Source organism: Gadus chalcogrammus, chromosome 18 (assembly GCF_026213295.1).
Source record: "Gadus chalcogrammus isolate NIFS_2021 chromosome 18, NIFS_Gcha_1.0, whole genome shotgun sequence".
In the NCBI taxonomy this organism is placed as follows: domain Eukaryota; kingdom Metazoa; phylum Chordata; class Actinopteri; order Gadiformes; family Gadidae; genus Gadus; species Gadus chalcogrammus.
Window position 1 is genome coordinate 2,605,520 of NC_079429.1, and position 20,169 is coordinate 2,625,688.

General features: G+C 47.4%; 2 protein-coding genes across 4 annotated transcripts in view; both read right to left on the bottom strand.

Annotated features, from left to right (window-relative positions):
- The window catches only part of arhgap27 (Rho GTPase activating protein 27), a 27,668-nt gene extending 9,893 nt beyond the window's left edge, over positions 1–17,775 (bottom strand). The window contains exons 1-6 of one of the 3 annotated variants that reach the window (XM_056576737.1): positions 10,697–11,003; positions 5,650–6,147; positions 4,261–4,488; positions 3,443–3,523; positions 2,801–2,911; positions 594–680 (exon numbers count right to left, since the gene is read on the bottom strand). In XM_056576737.1, coding sequence (XP_056432712.1) covers positions 594–680; positions 2,801–2,911; positions 3,443–3,523; positions 4,261–4,488; positions 5,650–6,147; positions 10,697–10,810 — 1,119 coding nt within the window. In that variant the 5' untranslated portion in view covers positions 10,811–11,003. Of the gene's footprint in view, positions 1–593; positions 681–2,800; positions 2,912–3,442; positions 3,524–4,260; positions 4,489–5,649; positions 6,148–10,696; positions 11,004–16,300; positions 17,308–17,332 lie in introns of those variants that run through there. The other 2 variants (XM_056576736.1, XM_056576738.1) reach the window with 2 other exon arrangements.
- Positions 17,716–19,956, bottom strand: LOC130371732 (rho GTPase-activating protein 27-like). The gene is made up of 3 exons (XM_056577591.1): positions 19,786–19,956; positions 17,983–18,449; positions 17,716–17,729 (listed from the first exon to the last, which is right to left on the bottom strand). The coding sequence occupies exons 2-3, from the start codon at positions 18,365–18,367 to the stop codon at positions 17,716–17,718; spliced, it is 399 nt and encodes a 132-aa protein (XP_056433566.1). The 5' UTR covers positions 18,368–18,449; positions 19,786–19,956.
- Positions 19,957–20,169: the final 213 nt, after the last annotated feature.

Below are 20,169 nucleotides of genomic sequence, written 5' to 3' on the forward strand. Positions count from 1 at the left end.
TGACATATCACTCACATACAATGCATGCTGGGAATGATGTGCCTTTAATGCACCGCCGCAGAATGAAGACGCACAGTGAAAGCTACGCGATCCGTTCTCAACCTCTGGCTAGCATAGACGGAAGACACGGCTTCCTCTCTATGCTCCGCGCAGCTCAGAGGGAACCACTCAGAACCCAAAGAACCCACGGTACAACGTAGCCAGCGCCAGGTCAGATAGTAGGGATCTCTCCAGGGCCTGAACCCAATGCCCTTCAGACACACACACACACACACACACACACACACACACACACACACACACACACACACACACACACACACACACACACACACACACACACACACACACACACACACACACACACAAAAAACATTCAGATAGCGGCATAGTATTCGTGGGCTACAATGAATGGGGACAGTTGTTTTTCTCGTTTTTTTGCGGCGCTGTTGATAATCCGGTGTAATTGGTGTCATCAGACCCAAATGCAGCAGATGGGGGGGGTTGTTGGCTGTGTGTGTGTGTGTGTGGCTGAGGGGGTGGGGGGGAGGGGGGGGGTAAATGGTAGTGGGAGGAGCCTAAGGAGGACTCACATGGTGCTGGGTGTCCGGGGAGTGGCCCGTGCTCGAGGTGTCGCTGCCGTAGTCCGACATGTTCCTCCGGTGGCCCGGGAAAAACTTCTGTAGGGACGAAGGAAGGATGGAGGGAAGGAAGGAAGGAAGGAGAGAGAGACAGAGAGAGAGAGTTTTCATAGGTGTCATGGTTGTCATAGGTGTCATAGCGTCTAAAAGTATATTTGTCTAAAACCTGCAGTGAAACTGTGTAAATGGGACTTGAAGTGAAGAGTGGGACATGGAGTACCGCAGCACGTCCCTACAGCCATACAGGTGACTGTTGACACGTGTGGTCTATCTGCTGGCACGCTGCCCTGCCAACCAAACGCGGGGCGCGTGTGGTTTGGTAGACCAAACACAGGATGCTGACTACGAGGTTACCCAGCGAGTGAGACAAAGAGAGAGAGAGAGAGAGAGAGAGAGAGAGAGAGAGAGAGAGAGAGAGAGAGAGAGAGAGAGAGAGAGAGAGAGAGAGAGAGAGAGAGAAAGAGTGAGAGAGAGAGAGAGAGAGAGAGAGAGAGAGAGAGAGAGAGATAGAGAGAGGAGAGGAGAGGAGAGGAGAGCGAGAGCGAGAGAGAGAGATAGGAGAGTGCTAGAGAAAGAGAGGGGGAGATAAAGAGAGCTTGAGAGAGCAAGAGAGAGAGAGAGAGAGAGAGAGAGAGAGAGAGAGAGAGAGAGAGAGAGAGAGAGAGAGAGAGAGAGAGACAGAGAGAGATAGGAGAGTGCTAGAGAAAGAGAGGGGGAGATAAAGAGAGCTTGAGAGAGATAGAGAGAAAGTTAGAGAGAGAGAGAGTGAGTGAGAGAGTGCAAGAGAGAGAGCTAGAGACAGCAGGATGACATCACCACTTTGTTGTGCTGTCTTATGCAGCGGTATGTCCTCGTTCCTATTTTGTATTCATTTGATTTGTGTGTGTGTCTTACTCGCCACTGCATCGCGGTATGGTAGGAATGGCTGCAGTAATAGAATAATAGCAGGGTTTATTCCCTCCACTGCACTGTACTTTGGCCCTGGGATTCACTAAATACTGTGTGTTCACACATGTCTGTATCACTCGTCATCCTTCCTTTGGCATATAAGCTTCGGGCAATTGCTTTGCAGGGAGATGTGCTTCCTGTCAGTTTAACTGAATGCAGTCCCGGCTGAAATCTGGGCGGGTCAGGTGTCATACACAGACTCACCCACGGTACTTGTGCCTGACTTAAGCCTCCACTTTCAACTGACACACCTTATGCATGTGCGTGTTTGTGTGTGAGAGGGAGGGAGGGGGAGAGAGAGAGAGAGAGAGCATGAGAGACACAGAGGACATAGATACACAGAGAGAGAGAGAGAGAGAGAGAGAGAGAGAGAGAGAGAGAGAGAGAGAGAGAGAGAGAGAGAGAGAGAGAGAGAGAGAGAGAGAGAGAGAGAGAGAGAGGGGGCGGGCGGGAAAGGGAGTACAGTGTGTGTGTGTGTGTGTGTGTGTGTGTGTGTGTGTGTGTGTGTGTGTGTGTGTGTGTGTGTGTGTGTGTGTGTGTGTGTGTGTGTGTGTGTGTGTGTGTGTGTGTGTGCACGGAAGGAGAGCCTGACCTTATCAGTGTGTTGTGATGCACTTGACTACCGACTAACAATCATAACACAGACATGTAACAAACCTCTGGCTGCTCGTTCATAGAGTGACTCTGTATTCGGTCCAGGTGTATTCAAACAAACTTGTAGTTATTCCAGTTTTGATCTGACGCATTGATCAATGCTCAGCTACAAATGGGAGTCACGGTGTGACGCAATGTAAATATGTACACAAATGTGTGCATTGACTTTTGTGTATAAGTGTGCTTCCTCAGCTATGTGTGTGCGTGTGAGGGAGGCCGTGTTTGGTGCAGCATACATGTCCCGGTCCGAATACACACACACAAACAAACAAACAAACAAACAAACAAACAAACATACCATAGCTTTGTGTGTCAATGCATGCCAGCAAGAAAGAAAGAAAGAAAGAAAGAAAGAAAGAAAGAAAGAAAGAAAGAGAGGAGAGAAAGAGAGAATGATGGAGAGAAAGAGAGAATGTCGGAGAGAGAGAGATATGAACGAGAGAGATAAGGAGAGAGAGAGAGAGAGATAGAGAGAGTATGAACGAGAGAGAGAGGGAGAGAGAAAATGACAATGAGAGATGAGAGAAAATGAGGGGGTGCATCAGAAAGGGGCTCACCTCTTCCTCTGGGGCCAGGCCGAGCTGCGGAGGACCCATGGTGTGCCTCCAGTTCTTCAAGACGCTGTCTGCCTCCACTCCATTCCCTACTTTGCCTACAAATACATGAGCCTGTGGAATAAAGGAGGGAGAGGGAGGGAGAGGGAGCAGGAGGCAAATCGTACATGACTCTTCCTCACATTTCCAGCCCAGCTGCCATGACCTCCACCCTTCTCCAAGTACACAAGAAGAGCCGCTGTTTATATTCTTCAAACTCAAAGTAATGTGAAGTCATGTTACCGAATTTGTGTTTAAATTCAAACGATAACAGCAACAATCAGTCATACACCTGTGCTGTCTTTCAGCGTCAGGTACCTAGTTTAACACGTCGCCTGGTCTTGAGCTCACTTAGACAATCTCTGTTTTGTCTGAGCTAATCTCATCCCACCAATTTTTCTTGAATTGGTGACAGCAAGTGTGACAGGAGCGAATACCGTCATTTCAAAACGCCTCTCCCCAACTCTGTGGAGCCGTCTCTACGCTCTAACAGGTCGCCTTGTTAATCCTGATTGTATGGAGACAGTGGATGCACTGCTTAGCACAGCCCACTATGAAGCTCACCACATCACTAGAATGTTATGAACCCCACCAGGGGCGTCTTACCTCGGGTAGGTGCCACTGAGACTTGGAGCCGTCCCTTGTATAGTAGTAGGTCTGCCCGTGCTCGTCCAGAGACTTGATCCACTTTGGGGCAACAAGGAAAGACACATATCACACTTCCCATATTAGCACAACTTCTTAGTGCGCATCGTCTTTCTATAGCGGATCGACAGCAAATCCAACCGACAACTCAGTACCACAAAAGGTACACAAAAGGTTTCTTCATGTTTCAAATGGTTCTTTATACAAGGGGAATTATACATATAGTAGCTATGCAGCACCTATTTCTGCCAGACCCTCAGGCAAAAATCCTCAGTATACATGGGTTAACCTGGTGGTTTGGCTGTACGACAAGTCCCCCACTTTAATAGACCTCAGCAGGTCTTTAAAAAACACTCTCATTCTCCAACAGGACTAAATATGAAGCGAAGAGTGAGAGTTCGGTGACTTGGGGTGAATTGGGTGGATTGTTATTGTAAAAGCCTTGGCTCTACGAAGATATATTCAGGAGGACTCAATGTAGGTCAAACGCTTTGCATTTCCCAAACAACGTTCAGGATAATCTTAAACTGGAAAAATAATCTACGCTTTAATTTTACGGACAAAACACTGTTGTACCATCACTGAGGGAACATCTGAGAAGCTAGTTAGCGTCTGTATACCCCGAGCATGACGACATCGCTTAAAAAAAAACACACTTTGAAACAGCACGAGGTCACCACCGCCGTCAAAGTGGGCCGCACACAGCCAAGGCGTGCACCGCCAGCAGCACAGTCATCCGATACATCTGGCACACAGGTCCCCCGGGGGGCCGCCCATACCTGCTCCTGGGAGTGCTCGCTGGTGAAGACCCAGGTCCCGTCGGGGTCCACGCTGAGGGCCCAGCCGGCGGGGGCGCTGCGGTCGAGGGCCGCCCTGGGGAGGGAGGCCGGGGTCACGTGGCCGAGGGTGAACTCCTGGGGGAAGGAGTCCTCTGGGTCCTCCAGCACCTCCCCCAGAGGGTCTTCGGCGTAGTCCCCGGGGGGGTAGTCCTCCTCGGGGAAGGGAGGCTGAGGAGGGGGGGGGGGGGGGGGAGTTAGACGCAGCACCAAGAAGAAGGAAGCTGTAAGCAATGATGGATAACTTTGTATCGTCTCTACTCAATGTTTGTAGGTCTGCTAAATGTTGCTGATCCATGGGCTGATAACTCTTCTCAATGTTGGTGCCTGTACAACATGTTGCTATTTCTACTAAATGGGGTTACCTCTACTAAACTGTAGCCTCATGGCATAATTGCCTAGGTCAGGGCTATTCAACCTCCTTAACAAGTGGGCCAAAAAGGAAAACCACTGGTGGTTCATGGGCCACACATACAAAAACTTATGATGTAAATTAATCGCTACCAGTAAATCGTACTTAAAGTAGTATTAACTTAATATATATAGTACTGCTAAATGGAATAAACTTGTAAGACGCATTCCTTTCTTTTTCACTTCTAATTGCATCATTATAACAATTTTTGACCTTACATATTTTGGACACGCAACCTCTTGCGGGCCAGAAAATAAATAAGAAGGGCCGTATTCGGCCCGCGGGCCGCTAGTTGAATAGGCCTGGCCTAGGTCATATTTTGGCTGATATCTAACCTAACTCTACTCCCCTGATGCTGCTAATTTCCTGTGCTTCATTGGCTATTTCCTAAGCCAATCAGGGTGCTTCTTAAATTTGACGTTTTCAATCTGCATTGATAATCACCCTGCACTGCAAGTCATCTAGTCGACTCGGGCGTTTTTTGATGCTAAATTCAAGATGAACCTTAAAATATGACTCTGGCAATTTTGCTATAAGGCTACGGAAATGTTGCTGCCTCCACTACAAGTTGCTTCCTTTACTAAAGGTTGATCTTCCTAATCGTGGTCCCTCTGTAAAATTTGAAGATATTGCTTTATTCAGTGTTGCGGATGGTATTTGCCTACAAGCAGCTAACCCCTAAATACGTTGATGAATCTACTGCGCTGCTCGTCATCGTTTAAAGGAGGGCAGGACGCCTCCTCCTTCCCTCCGCCTCGCAGAGGAACTGGGTCCCGGTTCCAATGTAGGCGCACCCGAGATAAATCCCATTAAAAACCAGACTTTATTCCCAGCCCCTCCCCTCCCCTCCCCTCCCCTCCCCCCTGGGGTGAGGCTAAAACAAGAGACAGGAGTCCGTGGCAAAGTAGAGCAGCCCTCACCAGCACGTCCTCAAAGGCCCTGGGGGGGTCGGTGGGGGAGGGGTAGGGGCTCAGGGGCTCGTCCCAGGACGTCTCCCCCGACATGGCGTTGTAGAAGTAGGGGCGGCCGCTGCTCGGGTCCACCAGCCGCTCCCAGTCGGGGGTCCAGGCGGGCGAGGTGGGCGCCGACGACGACGCCGACGACGCGGCCGGCGACAGCAGCAGCAGCGGCGACGGCAGGTCCAGGGAGTACGGCTGCGGGGGCGGCGGCGGCAGCAGGGGGTCGGCGTCCGGGAGGAAGCCCGGCGGCAGGGGGTTGTCCCAGGTGGTCTGCCCGCTGGCGGGGTGGTAGTAGTAGTCCTGCCCGCTGTCCCGGTCGGTGTGCACCTCCCAGTCGGCGGGGTCCAGGAGCAGCGACGCGCGGCTGGCCGCGGGCAACGCCGGCGGCGGTGGCTCCGAGGCGCTGTGGCGGAGTTGCGCTACGTTGACGTACACGGCCGAGGTCCTCTCATGGTCCTGCTGTAGGGGGGCCGCGAGCAGAGAGACCTCGGTCAGACGCCGCCGTTAGCACAATGCTACCTAGCTGGTTAGTGTGGGTGCGGTTGTGGGTGAGTGTGTGTGTGTGTCTTTGTGAGTGTGTTTGTGTCTTTGTGAGTGTGTGTGTGTCTTTGTGAGTGTGTGTGTGTGTGTGCATGCGTGTCAGAGAGAGCTTGTGTGTGTGTGTGTGTGTGTGTGTGTGTGTGTGTGTGTGTGTGTGTGTGTGTGTGTGTTTTGTGTTGTGTTGTGTGGTGGTGTGCGTGCGTGCGTGCATGCGTGCGTGTGTGTTGTGTGTCAGAGAGAGCATGGGTGTGTTTTTGAGTGCAGGCATGCATGTCAGAGGGAGCATGTGTGTGTGTGTGTGTGTGTGTGTGGTGTGTGTGGTGTTGTGGTGTGCGTGCACGCGTGCGTGTGTTGTGTGTCAGAGGGAGCACGTGTGTGCTTGCGTGCAGGCGTTTCCGTTCCGATGATGCGGAACCAAAGAATAGTTTTGCGGCCGTCCGTCAAGACCATGAAGGTGTCACAACTCTTTGAGCTTAACTGTCGACAACGACAGTGTGTGCTCTCAACTCGACACCAACACAATGGCGGCGCCGTGGTCTGAGTGTAAGCCAACATAATATCCTGCGTGACGTTTGAAATGACACACTGGATGTCGTCAAGGAAAGTGATTCGTGAAGGTGTGACAGCCCACCACTTCCACAGCGCCTCCCAGGTATTGTGGTGCGCACCGTCGGCCCATCCTGTAGGCAAATCATTAGCTGCCCCATCACAACTAATTTGCTTGACGAATACCGTCGTGACCAATGCTAGCTCTTGCCCTTCGCTGTCCTCGGTATCAACCCACATGCACGCACACGCACGCGCACACACACACACACACACACACCCACGCACACACGCACACACACACACACAGGTCGTTGTCACACTTTGAGCTCCCCAATGGAACGCTTTGAGTATACCTAATTAAATACATCAACAGTCCAATGGTAGGTGTGACTGCAGCATAACTAATGGATAACTAAGGTTTTTCCTGTACGTCCCACCCATCATCATCATCATCATCATCACCATCACCATCAACCTCGACACACACACGCACACACGCACGCACACACGCACACAACCCAGATACAGAGCTGCCGACCTGCCCACTCGGTCTATGCCACGGCCCTGCGACCTACCTCTTCCTTTGTGAACCAGCCCATCGTCTAAATACAGCAAGCGACTCTCTCTCCTGTCTCCACAGAGGACTATATCCGGACCCCCCCCCCCACCCCCCCTCCCCACCCACCCACCCACACAGGCCTATATCAACCCTCCCTTCCTGTTGTACGGACACACATCTCTCTGTGGTTTGTTCCTTATAAAAAGAGTCACGCTCAGTGGCCTGGTAAGGCCCTCAGTTAGACAGTGTGAACATTAACACAGCTCTTATGCAGCACCGACCACATTTGGAGGTCAATTCATTTGCATATAAGTGGGTAGCAGCCTCATGCACTTTACATAGAAAAAAAATATATATATATTAATGTATATAATTTATTGATTGTAAGTAGCGGCTCACTGTGTTCAATGCCATTGCGATCATTCCAATTGATCAGTTAGCTGTCACGTTTCATTATTGATCTAAATATCAGCGTGTGGGCTAAATCGATCCACCCGGCCAGACAGACAGCGACTCCGGGAATAGAATGACCAGAAGAGCAGAGCGAGACAGCACGAGTAGACTAGACTCTGACAGAGGAAACAAGAGTTGCAGCATTCTTGCTCTGCTGAACTACTCTTTTCCTGTGTGACGTTTGCCCAACAACAACCACACCGAACGCCCACCAGGTCTGCTCCGGGCCAGTGGGCACTGGGCTATTAACGATCTGATCTGGGGGGAGGGAAACACAACGCAAGGGGTTTCAAGTCAGAACCGCTCTCTGAACTTGCATAACTTTTAGCAAAAACGCACACTTACACTTTCTGTTACATTTATTTTTTATTCTCCGACTCTTTATTTAATATCCATTTACAATTTTATTTTGTATTATCTAACCCTATTTTTTTACGTTTACACGTTTATACAGTGGTTCTCATACAATGGTAGCGTATACCAGCGCTATCAAGCGGTACGCAGAGGAATTAGAAAGAAAAAAAAAACTTGGATTAAAAACAATACTATTAAATACTAGTACGAATCAATACATTTACCATGAGGTCATGTTCTCACTTGCTGTGTGTGTGTGTGTATGTGTTTCTGTGTCTCTGTTCTAGTGCTACAACTTTGTAAAGCGGACAACAGCTCACAATAAATAATATTATTTTTAAGAATAGATGTGCCTCCTGCATGAGATTTTGATCAGCTGAATAGCGCCGCAGGCCTACGCTACTGTATGTAACCACTGCCCTACAAGCATCCAGGAGGGGTTGAAGCGCCCCCGCTGGACGGCGAGTGCCACTGCAGCCATGCTAGACATAACAGAAATACATCTTTTTATCTTTTAAGTATCTGAAATTATGTTGTGCGCACCAAATTCAATTAGTAGTATTTAAAAACATACCATATGTTCCCTCTACTAACCCCCCATGCATTTTTCCATTGTCATTATTGTCTTTGAAGAAATGTTGTGTGATAACATCAAAATAGGGTTAGAAATAAGAATAAGGAATGAATGATGAAGCTGTACGTGGCATAAGCTCATGAATGTCTTTATGCTAAATGTAGGGCAGCAAGTGACTAAATAATATAAACTAGCCTGTATATTTGATTGTGTAGAACAGAAGCCACAGTATTATGAAACCCAAACAATATACAAAGTGAAGGCAGCTGTATGAGCTTGAATATTTATGCCCAATAAATGCATGCTTGACGCTATTTGCTGTGGATATAAATATAGATACAGATGTCATACACACATATGCCTACCTATCCAGAGCCCTGCTGGAGTCACTGATCATACTGAAACCTCTCTGCATGCACACTTCAAACTAGGGGTTCTGATTGGCCGACCCGGGGCAGGTATGATGGAAATCTGTCTGAACGGGGATCAGGGGGAGAGGGGGCGACAGACTACACGCAAACGCCAGAGCAAATAAAACACGAGTTTGCAGTTTCGTCTGGTTCCCAGGCCACTGCTTGCCAACATACCAGAACAAATTCCTTTTATGTGACATATCCATAAAATAAGAAAAAGAAATAAATAATAATGCTCTGATAGACTGATAGATACTATTGGATGGTGGTGTACAAACCGCTCTGATCATGCATTGCATGGATACGCACGGTATTGATGTGCAATGCTGCAACTGCTCTGGATGCTATACTTATCAGCCACACCCAACATACTTTCCTGTTCACAACATTGAAGTGAAGACAGATCGTCACATAAGCAGTGTGTTTGTGTGTGCGTGTTGAGAGTGTACAAGGAAATAAGCATTGAAATTGATCATGATTTCGACCGGCAATTTATGTCAAATAGTGTAAATGATAATCAGAGCATTTTCTGACCTTTGCTGTATGCATAAGCTAAGGTTGATCATAGTTTGTTGGTTGAAATATGGATTTTAGATCTCACTGAAAATGTGGTTCGAGGCATATTTGTTATGATTCTTCGGTTCAAGTCTGTCCTTATCGGGCCATATGCCCTAGATCACATTTCCTGTCAACTTCGCTATTCTGAATCTCAGAAATTACATATGGAAATAAATGTGCAATATGGAATGTAACCATTGAATAGTGCCTGTAATATGCAAACTCAGAAGAGAAAACTGAGTCAGAATATGTAACCAAATCACATTCCTCTGATTCAAATACAAGGCCATGCATCACAGTATTTCTGTTTAAACGCTGCGCACCAATGCAACAACGCAACACAACGATTATGTTTCCCCCTCTGAGCCCTCACCATCTGAAGCGATGTAGTTCCATGAATGACACTGAAGTATCACACATTTGAGTACAACTATCATCTAGTTTCTAACTACTCTTAACTACCCCTGACGACTTGCATCACGTGAAAGCAGCATCCACACATGACATCTGTTTACAAACAGCACTGTGCATTGCTTTAGGTAAAAAGAACCTTGCAGTATATGTGTGTACTATAATCAAACTATTAAAAGAGGAGTCCATGTTTCTGTACGCATGCACGTCTGTCCTGAAGTTCTGGACAGATGTTTATCTGATCGACCTCACACTGCATGGTATCGCTCAGGGCCAAAGGGTGAGGGTGTGCGGTCCGGTGCCGGGTGTGAGGTTGTTCAGATGAGGCGATCTCGAGAACAAGTACCTCCGTTTCTGCTTTACACCGGCAGTGCACTTGCCCTAAAAGCACCGAAACGTTACTCGACACTCGATCAAAACAGGAAGCCCTCCTTTCACAACGAGGCATTGAACTTTGCACACAACAAAGACAAAATTACTGAACGACACCGTTCAGTTCACACCAGCGCAGTGGACCGGTCCCCCGTCAGGACCCGCGTCTGTTGCCCCCCCCGTACAAAGACCTCGCGGTCGGGGGAACCCGAGTCCGACCCTTACCTGCGATCTCAGGGGCGCAGGCAGGGCACCCCTGGCGCCCCGATGGCTCGGCCAGACCCCGGAATACAAATCCATCATATTGGTTTGGGGCGTCCCGACGGCGACAACGGCCATGCGACTACCGGAGGGACGGGCCGTCGCGGCGGGGCCGAGACCCCTCTAGTGAGCGTCTGCGCCGGGCTGAGCTGTACCGGACGGCGCCCCGACCGTGCAAACAACCTTCACAGATCCTCCGTCCGCAGAGCAGCAGCTGTGGTAGCGTGCAGCCCCAGCGCTAGAAAGGAGAACTGACTGTGCTCTCTGTGCGCCGCGACGGAGATAAGCTCCCTGATGGGTAGTGGGGGTGTGAGTATGAGCCTGCGCGCGTGTGTGTGTGTGTGTGTGTGTGTGTGTGTGTGTGTGTGTGTGTGTGTGTGTGTGTGTGTGTGTGTGTGTGTGTGTTTGAATGTATATGTGGTTGGATGTGTAAGCATGAGTGTGAACGTGTGTGTAAGTACGGGTGTGTGCATGAGTGGGAGTATGTGTGAGGGAACATATATTGTGTGTGTGTTTGTGTGTGTGTGTGTTTGTGTGCATGTGTGTCTGTTGTTGTTTATGTATGTATGAGTGGAAAATTACATCCGTTTAACCCTAATTACAGGAAAAGGAAACGTTGGCATGGAGAAGAATTGTGAACCTAAATGCACTTGGAGAAATTACCGTTTTCATAACATAGGGAGAATTTTTTTTTTTTCTCCTAAAGAGTGGGTGTCATCACAAAAGCAGAAGTCACTACTTACACTCAGTTTTCTGCTACTTTGGCAGTTGCCTCTGAGGAATAGAAGTATGATCCTTAAGAACCAAATTACTCAATATTTAATGAAAAGGGAAGCAATATATCACACGGTCACAGTGGGGGAAAAAATGAACAACTTCAGCTCTCAAGGCCAGGAGGTCAACTTAGAATAAAAAGTCATATCTATCCCATTTTGAACAAGACGATACTGAAACTATACTAGTTTCCTTTTTTGGCCTTTAAGTGTTACAGTGATGGCACTGATATGGAGGAATGCACTATAGGGCATGTGAATCTGATCGCCTCCATTTTGGAAGCATGGAAGCATTGTAATGTTAGTTATTATGTAAGGCGTCAGTCTTTTGGTCATTGTTTAATAATTAATCGTGAAATGGTTCGTCATTAGGGGAAACTGTCCCAATGTTTCTCATGCCAGCCGTGGTAAAAACAACCTTTTCAATGGCCTAAAACTTTGTCAATGTACGTTGATTAAGATTTCGACAGCACTCCCCTTGATTCGACTCAATATAACGGAGTATCACCAACGAAAAATCCCATGATGCTCTCTGATGTAAGGCCTGTACTATTTACAAACAAGGTGGACTGTATCTCTGGAGTTATTAGCTTGCAGCTGAAATATTTAGGCCAGATTACTTAATCACATGGGTAGTCATTTAATCAGACAATACAGCAGGCGGGTCGGTTGAATCCGACTAGATTCAGTGTAAACCATGACAACGCACCACTTTGTTTTGAGTTCTGCATTCCATTTCCCCACCCAGGTAGCATTTAGAAGGCATTTCCATGATGTCATAGTTCGCACAGAGATTCTACATCATACACTCCTTTAACCACAGCCATTGGTGAAACTCCAGGGGACCAACTGGTTAAGGCTATGGTTAAGGTTAGGTCAAGGTTAAAGCTGCTGTAGGCAAGATGTAAGACCTTCAATTTGAGTGTAACCTGTTAGTATTGGCACAGCCACCTGCCATCGGTTAGTGAGTGAAATGCTCTGTTTCAATTGACTGTGCGCCAGTTTAATATTCGCCCACTCCTGGCTCATTTCGTGCATCCATCGTGCCTGTCAATCAAAGATTCTTGAATCCAGTGCTTAAAAATAAAAAAACATTATGCTCTCTTGCTTTGACAACTCTCCAAATCGTACCTACCGAAAATGTAAGGTTAATTTTAAGGTTACAGATGAAGTTTTTTTCAAATTCTTAGTAACTTTTCATGAAAACTCTTCCTCAGATGCCATTACCACTGCATCAGTGCCTGTGACCCATATTCGCTATCCCTAGTCTTACTACTGAAAGTGGGAGGACAGGGCAACAGGAAATGAAGAAGACCGAAACTGTGTTGCTTTTTCTGTGTGTGGGAGGTGTGTCTGTGTCTGTGTCTGTGTGTGTGTGCGTGCGTGTGTGTGAGGGAAGTGTGTGTTGTGGGAGCAGACAATGTGTCACTCATCATATGGTGGGTGCCTTTTCCTTTTGTTTTTCACTGGGTTTTATTATGCGTGCACCACAATGTGTAACTATATGAGTGGCTCTAGTAGCTATAGGCCTAACCCTTCCCAGAAAGGGAAGCCCAGTATCTCCATCTCTTTAAGTAAATATCGGTCAATATGTCTGAATGGAAGGAGGCTAGGAGAGGGCTTCTTTATAATAAATTGAAAGTGTGAATAATTTCAAACTAGAATTGTATGCCCACAATCGTGTCAAATGTGGTCAACGGGTGGGTATTATTGAGGTTAAATGGGACTTCCCAATGAAAGTTGAAACTCAAACCCTTCCAAACGCCAGAGAGGCAGAAGTTCCCTGTGGTTAGGGCAGGGCTTGTAATGAGTGTCAACTGAAATTAGTAAAATCTAGCGGTAAGCGCGTGAATGGTGGCCTCTAGGAAGCGAATAACAAATGATATAGAAGGCTGAACGGGAAAAATATGTTACAATGACCCCCAGCGTTTGAAATGGGGACTGCAGTCCCAAAAGCGGAGGGCGGGCTCGGCCACGCCCCCCTCACCCCCAGAGCAGTAGCTCACGTGGGTTGCCAGGTTTAGAAAATTATCAATTTTTACATTGACCAGCGATGACCAGTGCAAAACTGTAAGTTGATGAATGCCAGCTGATGCATATGGCTGCACTTTATTTACTGTTGGTAAATAATAAACCAGCTCATGTGGCATCAGTCTCATAATCATTCTTGGCATTTGAATGATGGACCAGTGTTTTTCCAATGGAAAGATTAACCGGTGTTCTAGCACAGCTCTCCTCATGGAGCTCTTTCAAAAATAACTTATTCTTGGTTCCATGGCTGGAGTACACTGTGTTTGTTGGCCAATTTGTTTCATATCTGGCAACCCGGGCTCCTCAGAATATAGTGATTCATAACACAAAGCCAAACAGTGAGGATGTTTAAAAAGGAGAACATACTGTCTGTATCTTTGTTGATGGAGCAGCCAGTGTTTCCATTTAGCTGGTTTCCTTAATCTCGGATGACACATATCATACATAATTGTATGATTTGATTTGTGTCTGAATCCTCCCTACAGTATAATCCATCATAATAATATATATAAAAATCATTACAAGCAAAGACACAAGACACCACAAGAACTACCTCCAATAACTAACTTACTAAATTAACGACTACTCCACCAAACATGATCATTTTAGATCAGGTGGACACGTCATCCCTTTTTTGCATACTTCAACATCCAACATAACTAAATCTCCAAGTAGACCATGAACATATTATATCCATCCCAAGGTAATCATAAAACAACAAAAAAAATACTTTGCCCACTACGAACAAAATGTTTTCTCTCAATCAACCATTGGAGAGAACAGCACGCATATCTAGACCTCTAAAGTAACTCTCCCACATCTCCAACCCTTGAACCAACCTGGCCCGGGTTCGTCAGAGGAGAACCGGGGCCGGGGCGTCTCGGGCGGGGCTCGGCGCGTTTGGACTTGCGTTGGGAACGCAAATCAGCGCGGCACGGCAGGGCTCGGCAACGCTAAAAGTACGAATGGAAAAAACGGCAGTGGTGCACTGTGCACTTTTTAGCATTACCTGTTGGAGCAGTTTCTTTGCAAAATTTGTTTGCCTCAAGAACAACGCTACACACAGCAGAAATGCCCTCTGCTGCTGCTAAAGTTTCCTTTGCGTCTCATAAAGCGGAGAAAATACACGGTGACACAGTGCAAGATCCGTCTGACGAGCTGGAACAGACAGGCAGTTAAACTCAGCGTAGCTACTGCAAGTGTTTGACTGGTGACTACTCGTACCTGCTCCATGGAGCCTGCATAAGCCACGCTCACCGCCTCACACTTGACACTGTGCAATTGCATAATATTTATTCATTTATATCTACCTCCTTATAGGAAATTTCAATTATGAGCAATATTGCTTACTTTTTATTGACTCATTTGCTTGACTTTTACTGTTTGTCCATTTGGTTGTTCGACAACTGTCCTGTCTGTTGACTGACTTTGTGGGGGGGGGGGGGGGGGGGGTCAGGTCGCACGACTATCGTTTTGAACATTATCACCAATGCATTAATTATCTTTATTTTTTGTAATAATTATATATATATATATATATATATATATATATATATATATATATATATATATAGGCCTATATATGTATTATTTATTATTATTATTTTTATACATTGGTAGTCAAGGCATGGCCCTATTGTTGTTAAGGCAGCCGCCTTAACCATACAGTGCTGGGAGAAACACTGATACCTGAATTTCCCCAAGGAGATGAACAAAGTATCTATCATCACCATCATCATCGTCATCATCATCGGACCAGACCAGGCCATACCGATGCAGAACTATTCAAAGTCTTACAATGTGGTGGAGCTCTTGCCGTTGGGGCCAGGTTCCCATTATCGACCCATTAACAAGCCTTTTAGAAGAAGCCCTGATACATGTTAGGAGATGTAATCTTATATCGACCTCGTTCATAGCATGTGAATAACATCACACGTGTGTCCCATCTCGTTTAGGATGACAACTCTGAACCAGGAATGCAGGAAATTAGAAGATCTACTAATGAAGAATTTGTTAATCTTCCAAACTCTCCAACTAATAGTTCCGCTTCTGATATTCTGTCATGGCTCCAAAATAATCCGTCTTCCATCCTCAGCAGTGAACCAAACATCCTGAATCGAAGTGACGCCTCCCCCTCCTCCTCCTCTCTCCATGCCCGGCTCCCTCTCCCTCCCTGCCCACTTAGTGGCCCACATTTCAGTTAATTGCTAGTCCCCTCCGCCACCCACAGACACACACACATACCCTGGTTGTTCTGCGTGGCCGAAGACCCACACGTAACCATGGGGATGGCCCTCCATTGTAGGTGAATAATTGCTACACTTGAGCGGTCCTCTCACGTCCGCATGAGTTGCGGCCGCTTCGTGTCCAGAGAGGGGGTTCATTCATTTATTCATTCATTCATTCATTCATTCATTCATTCATACCTCCGTGAAAATGGACGCATAAAAACAAAAGGTGCTCGACTCAGAGCCATGATGATTTTTTTTAGCAGGGACAACAACATCCGACTTCCTGAAAGGTGACTAGAAGGCCTGTTTGTGCTGTGGTGAGTTATCGTACACAAGGTCACGGCGATGTGAGGGTTTCCTAGGTGTCTGTCGGACTACATGTTACACCGACCGACCCACAGCCCAGTCCACCAGTAGGCACCCGGCCTGCATAAACAACCCGCTCCTCCGACCTGATTCGTCGGGGAAGGACGTCACGTCAATGTGCAACAGGTGCGGAAGAACTGCACGAAACTTTGCATTAATTTACTTACCGGGAGGGGAGACGGTCCTTTGTAATGCCTACGATTGTCCCTGATACATCCCCACATCAAAATCCCCACGGAATAAACTATATTTAAGAAGTGTTCTCATGGCGTTCCCGCGGGTACGACAATAATTCCCACTCACGTCATCGCCGCTGCTCAGGCAACCTGGTAGCAGCTGGAAGTTGGAGGTTGGGAGTGGCCGTCAAGTCTCGGATTAACCCCTTGCTTTCCCCCCTCGCCAGCCTGGGGAGAGCCGACCCGACCTGTTTATAACCTGTTCTGGAGGTGGTTGTGTTCCCTCAGACTTGTACTCACCGGCTCGCCTGCAGCAATGCAAGATACACTTTTCGTTTGCTCAAAAATCAATGAGTGACTGTTTGAGTGGCGCTGCGCCAGGTCTTCAAATAAGATCACTGACTTAACTCAACACAAACACACGCTGTCATCATGCCATTCAGGTAGCTAGGATGCGATACATACACGACGCCATTGTCAAACAACTCCAAAGTCCATAGCAGCAGAAACTTTCGCCGAACCAAACTGGGGGTCTTGGATCAACTGCATCTACGGGGATAGCGCATCCACTGAGCCATTCAATGGGGCACGGTCACCCCTTGGCACTGGCAATGGCATGCATGGAGGGACGGGCATGCATTCATATGTTGATGAGCTGGCACAAATCCTATGAACTCTCCACTGCGGCAATCCAAGTTAAATCCTCCTGTATGGCACAACCAAAGACTGGGCGGAACACCCTTTTCTACCCATTTAAATGATAGATTACCTTTCTTTACGATTTATTTATCATAATAAGAATGAGTTGTATTAGTTTTTAGGTAATGTAGTGTAAAAACCGCTATGCGTTATCTAGGTAGGGTTTCTTGTTCAATAGCTCCCCCTAGTGGTACAAATTAGCAGTGTTTATATTCCACTGTCATTTATTTCTAGCTATGTAAATTCCTTTCTGTATGTCTTTCCTCCTGGTCGACGTTACCTAGTGGATCGTTGTAATTAATTAAAAAAGCAAAATAATCTTACCAGGTTGTTTGGATCGATATCCGTTTTATTATTGTCGCCGTTGTCTGGGGTCCTTGTTGACATGGAAGTGCTATTAGGAGCAAGGGGGATCGATATCTTCTCTACTGGGAGGTCTGAAGAAGGGCTGTTTGGTTTTTGCTTTGGCAACATCTCATTAAGATCTGAGCTGTTTGACACGTTGGGCTCTGAAACATCGCCACCGGCTGTGTGTTTCGCGCTCGGGGGCAGTGGCCTCTGATTGTGTGAGTTCCCTGTGTGTGGCTGAGAACTTCCTTCTTCTGAGTTTGGCACAGGAGGAGTTGAACCGACCACCAGCAAGTTGTCAGAGCCTGGATGCCCTGAGGCTAATGTCTGGCTTTCTGGGAAACTGCTTCCTCCCATCATTATTGTTGGGATTCTTTCTGTAAGACTGCTAGAGGTTCCATCTCCCTCTCCTCCTACTCCTCCTCCTCCTCCTCCTCCTACTGCTGCTCCTCCTCCTCCTACTCCTCCTCTTCCTCCTCCTCCTCCTTCTCCTGCTGCTCCTCCTCCTTCTCCTTCTCCTGCTCCTCCTCCTCCTCCTCCTGCTGCTCCTCCTCCTCCTCCTCCTCCTTCTCCTACTCCTCCTCCTCCTCCTCCTTCTCCTGCTCCTCCTCCTGCTCCTCCTCCTCCTGCTGCTGCTCCTCCTGCTCCTCGTGTCCTGGGGTGCACAGGGCTCGTGAACTCCTCATCCAGAGGGGACGGCCAGGCATCCCCTGCAGGCCCTCCCATCGGCCCCAGGTCTGACGACTCATCCAACGGTTCACTTCCACCCAGACTCTCCGTCGGAGGCCTGGCATCGAGCCCCGTGCCCCAAGGACCGTCGCCTGGGGACGCGCACCCCTTCACATACTGCGCTGGGATGTAGAAAGGCTTGCTGCTCGGGTCCTTGCTCACGTGCCACCAGTGGTCGCTGGTCTTGGCGACCAGAAGGTAGCGTTCCCGGGGCAGGATGGCCACCCGGAGGCCGTCCCTGGTAGTGTACTCGTACCCGTGCTCCACCTCCACCTGCTCCATGTTGACCGCACCTCTGCCCCCCCCTCCCCCACTCGCTGTGGGCTACTGCCGGGCCGGGGGCTCCAGGTTCGCCATCCTGGAGCTGAGCAGAAAATAGGGGGATGGAATGAGTGAGCGATGGCAACAAGACGTAGAATGTTTTGAGACTAGTTTTTCTCGTACTGCCCGGTTCGTGCACCTGGTTTGTCACCTGTCTGTCTACCCCCCACCCCGCTCCCCATTGCCTGTGACGTTTGTGACGTCAGGAATGCATGCTGATCAGGGGAGATGATACACTTTGAGGATATTTGAGTCGAGGGGCGGACACGCTAGAAACGAAACAACAATGGGTCCCAGGTTTCTCCGTACAGTATGAAAGTCACAGGAACTACCCAGATTCGGTGAGCAGTCATGGCCTAAATGTCAAGGCCGTTAACCTAAACGAACAGACAGACAGGTCGACCACGAAACAGGAAGCGTGCAGCAGCAGTGACTGACATCAACGTCAACGTCACATTGTGCCTTACCACACTTCCCATACAAGGCACTCTGCATTCTCCCAGCCAATCAGAGCAGCTTTTACTTCTTTTTATTCTCATAAAAGCCAGGAGTGTGTGTGTGTTTCTGTGTGTGGGTGTATGTGTAGGTGTGTGTGGGGGAGGGGGGAGGGGGTTGCCTGTCTGTCTGTTTGTCTGTGTGTCTGTCCGTGTGTGTATGTGGGTGTGTCTGTGTGTGTGTGTGTGCGGTTCAAATGTCTAGACTAGTTCCAAGTGACTACATCCAAGTCACCCTGCTTCGAACATTTAGAATGTTTTTTTATTTAATGGTAGGAGCATGTAACTTGTTTCAATGCCTTTCTGAATGGTTTCCTGTTGCATAGTTGGATATCGGCCTACCGTCAACTTAAAAAAAACTATTTAAAAAATCAAAACATAATTGAAATATCCCAATCTCAATGAAGCTAATGCACTATCACATTGCAGTGGTAAATTGAAAATTAGCAGTGGTAAATTGAAAATTAGGTGATATTCACATCACAGGGATAACAGTCACTGGTAGTAAACTGGTAGCATGTGTTTGCTGCATTTAAATCAAAGCACAGTGGAACATTTAAAATGTAATGGTAGTAGCCGGTAACTCGTTTCAATGCCTTTCCGAATGGTTTCCTGTTGGTTGGATATCGGTCTACTTTCAACTTAAAATAATCAAACAACTATTTAAACAATCAAAACATAATTGAAATATCCCAATCTCAATGAAGCTAATACACTGTCACATTGCAGTGGTGAATTGAAAATTAGGCGAAATTGACAGAGGTAACAGTCACCAACGGTAGTAAACTGGTAGTATGTGTTCGTTGCATTTAAATCAAAGCACAGTGGTGTGCTGCAAGCATATTTCAAATATTTCAGATGACGGGAAAAAGTATTTAAAAGTACCTGGAGTTAATCAGTCCAAAGGCTTCTTTTATGTCAGGTAGGAGAGAGCAACCAAAAGGCAGTGCCTTTGAAGCATCAATGCGCTCCGGAGCGCGTCTATCCAACGCAAGAGAAGTAGCCGCTGAACCTTTTATTTTGTCACGTTCCCCTGAACATGTCCCTATCTTTTTCTCTCACTTCCTGTTCTCGGGTGTCTGTGTGTGTGAGTGCGTGTGTGCATGTGTGTGAGTGTGTGGTGCCGAATAGGAGGCTGATAATATAAAATATGCTGAGAGAGCTCTATATATTATTTCAAGTAGATTGGGTTTAGAAATGTGAACTCTCATCACACGGTTAGAAGAACTCAGAAGTCAATATTTTTTTTATTAATATAAAAAGCAATGA

Excerpts from the sequence above, each read along its gene's own strand:
- LOC130371732 (XM_056577591.1), bottom strand. The coding sequence starts at position 18,367 with ATGGAGCAGGTGGAGGTGGAGCACGGGTACGAGTACACTACCAGGGAC.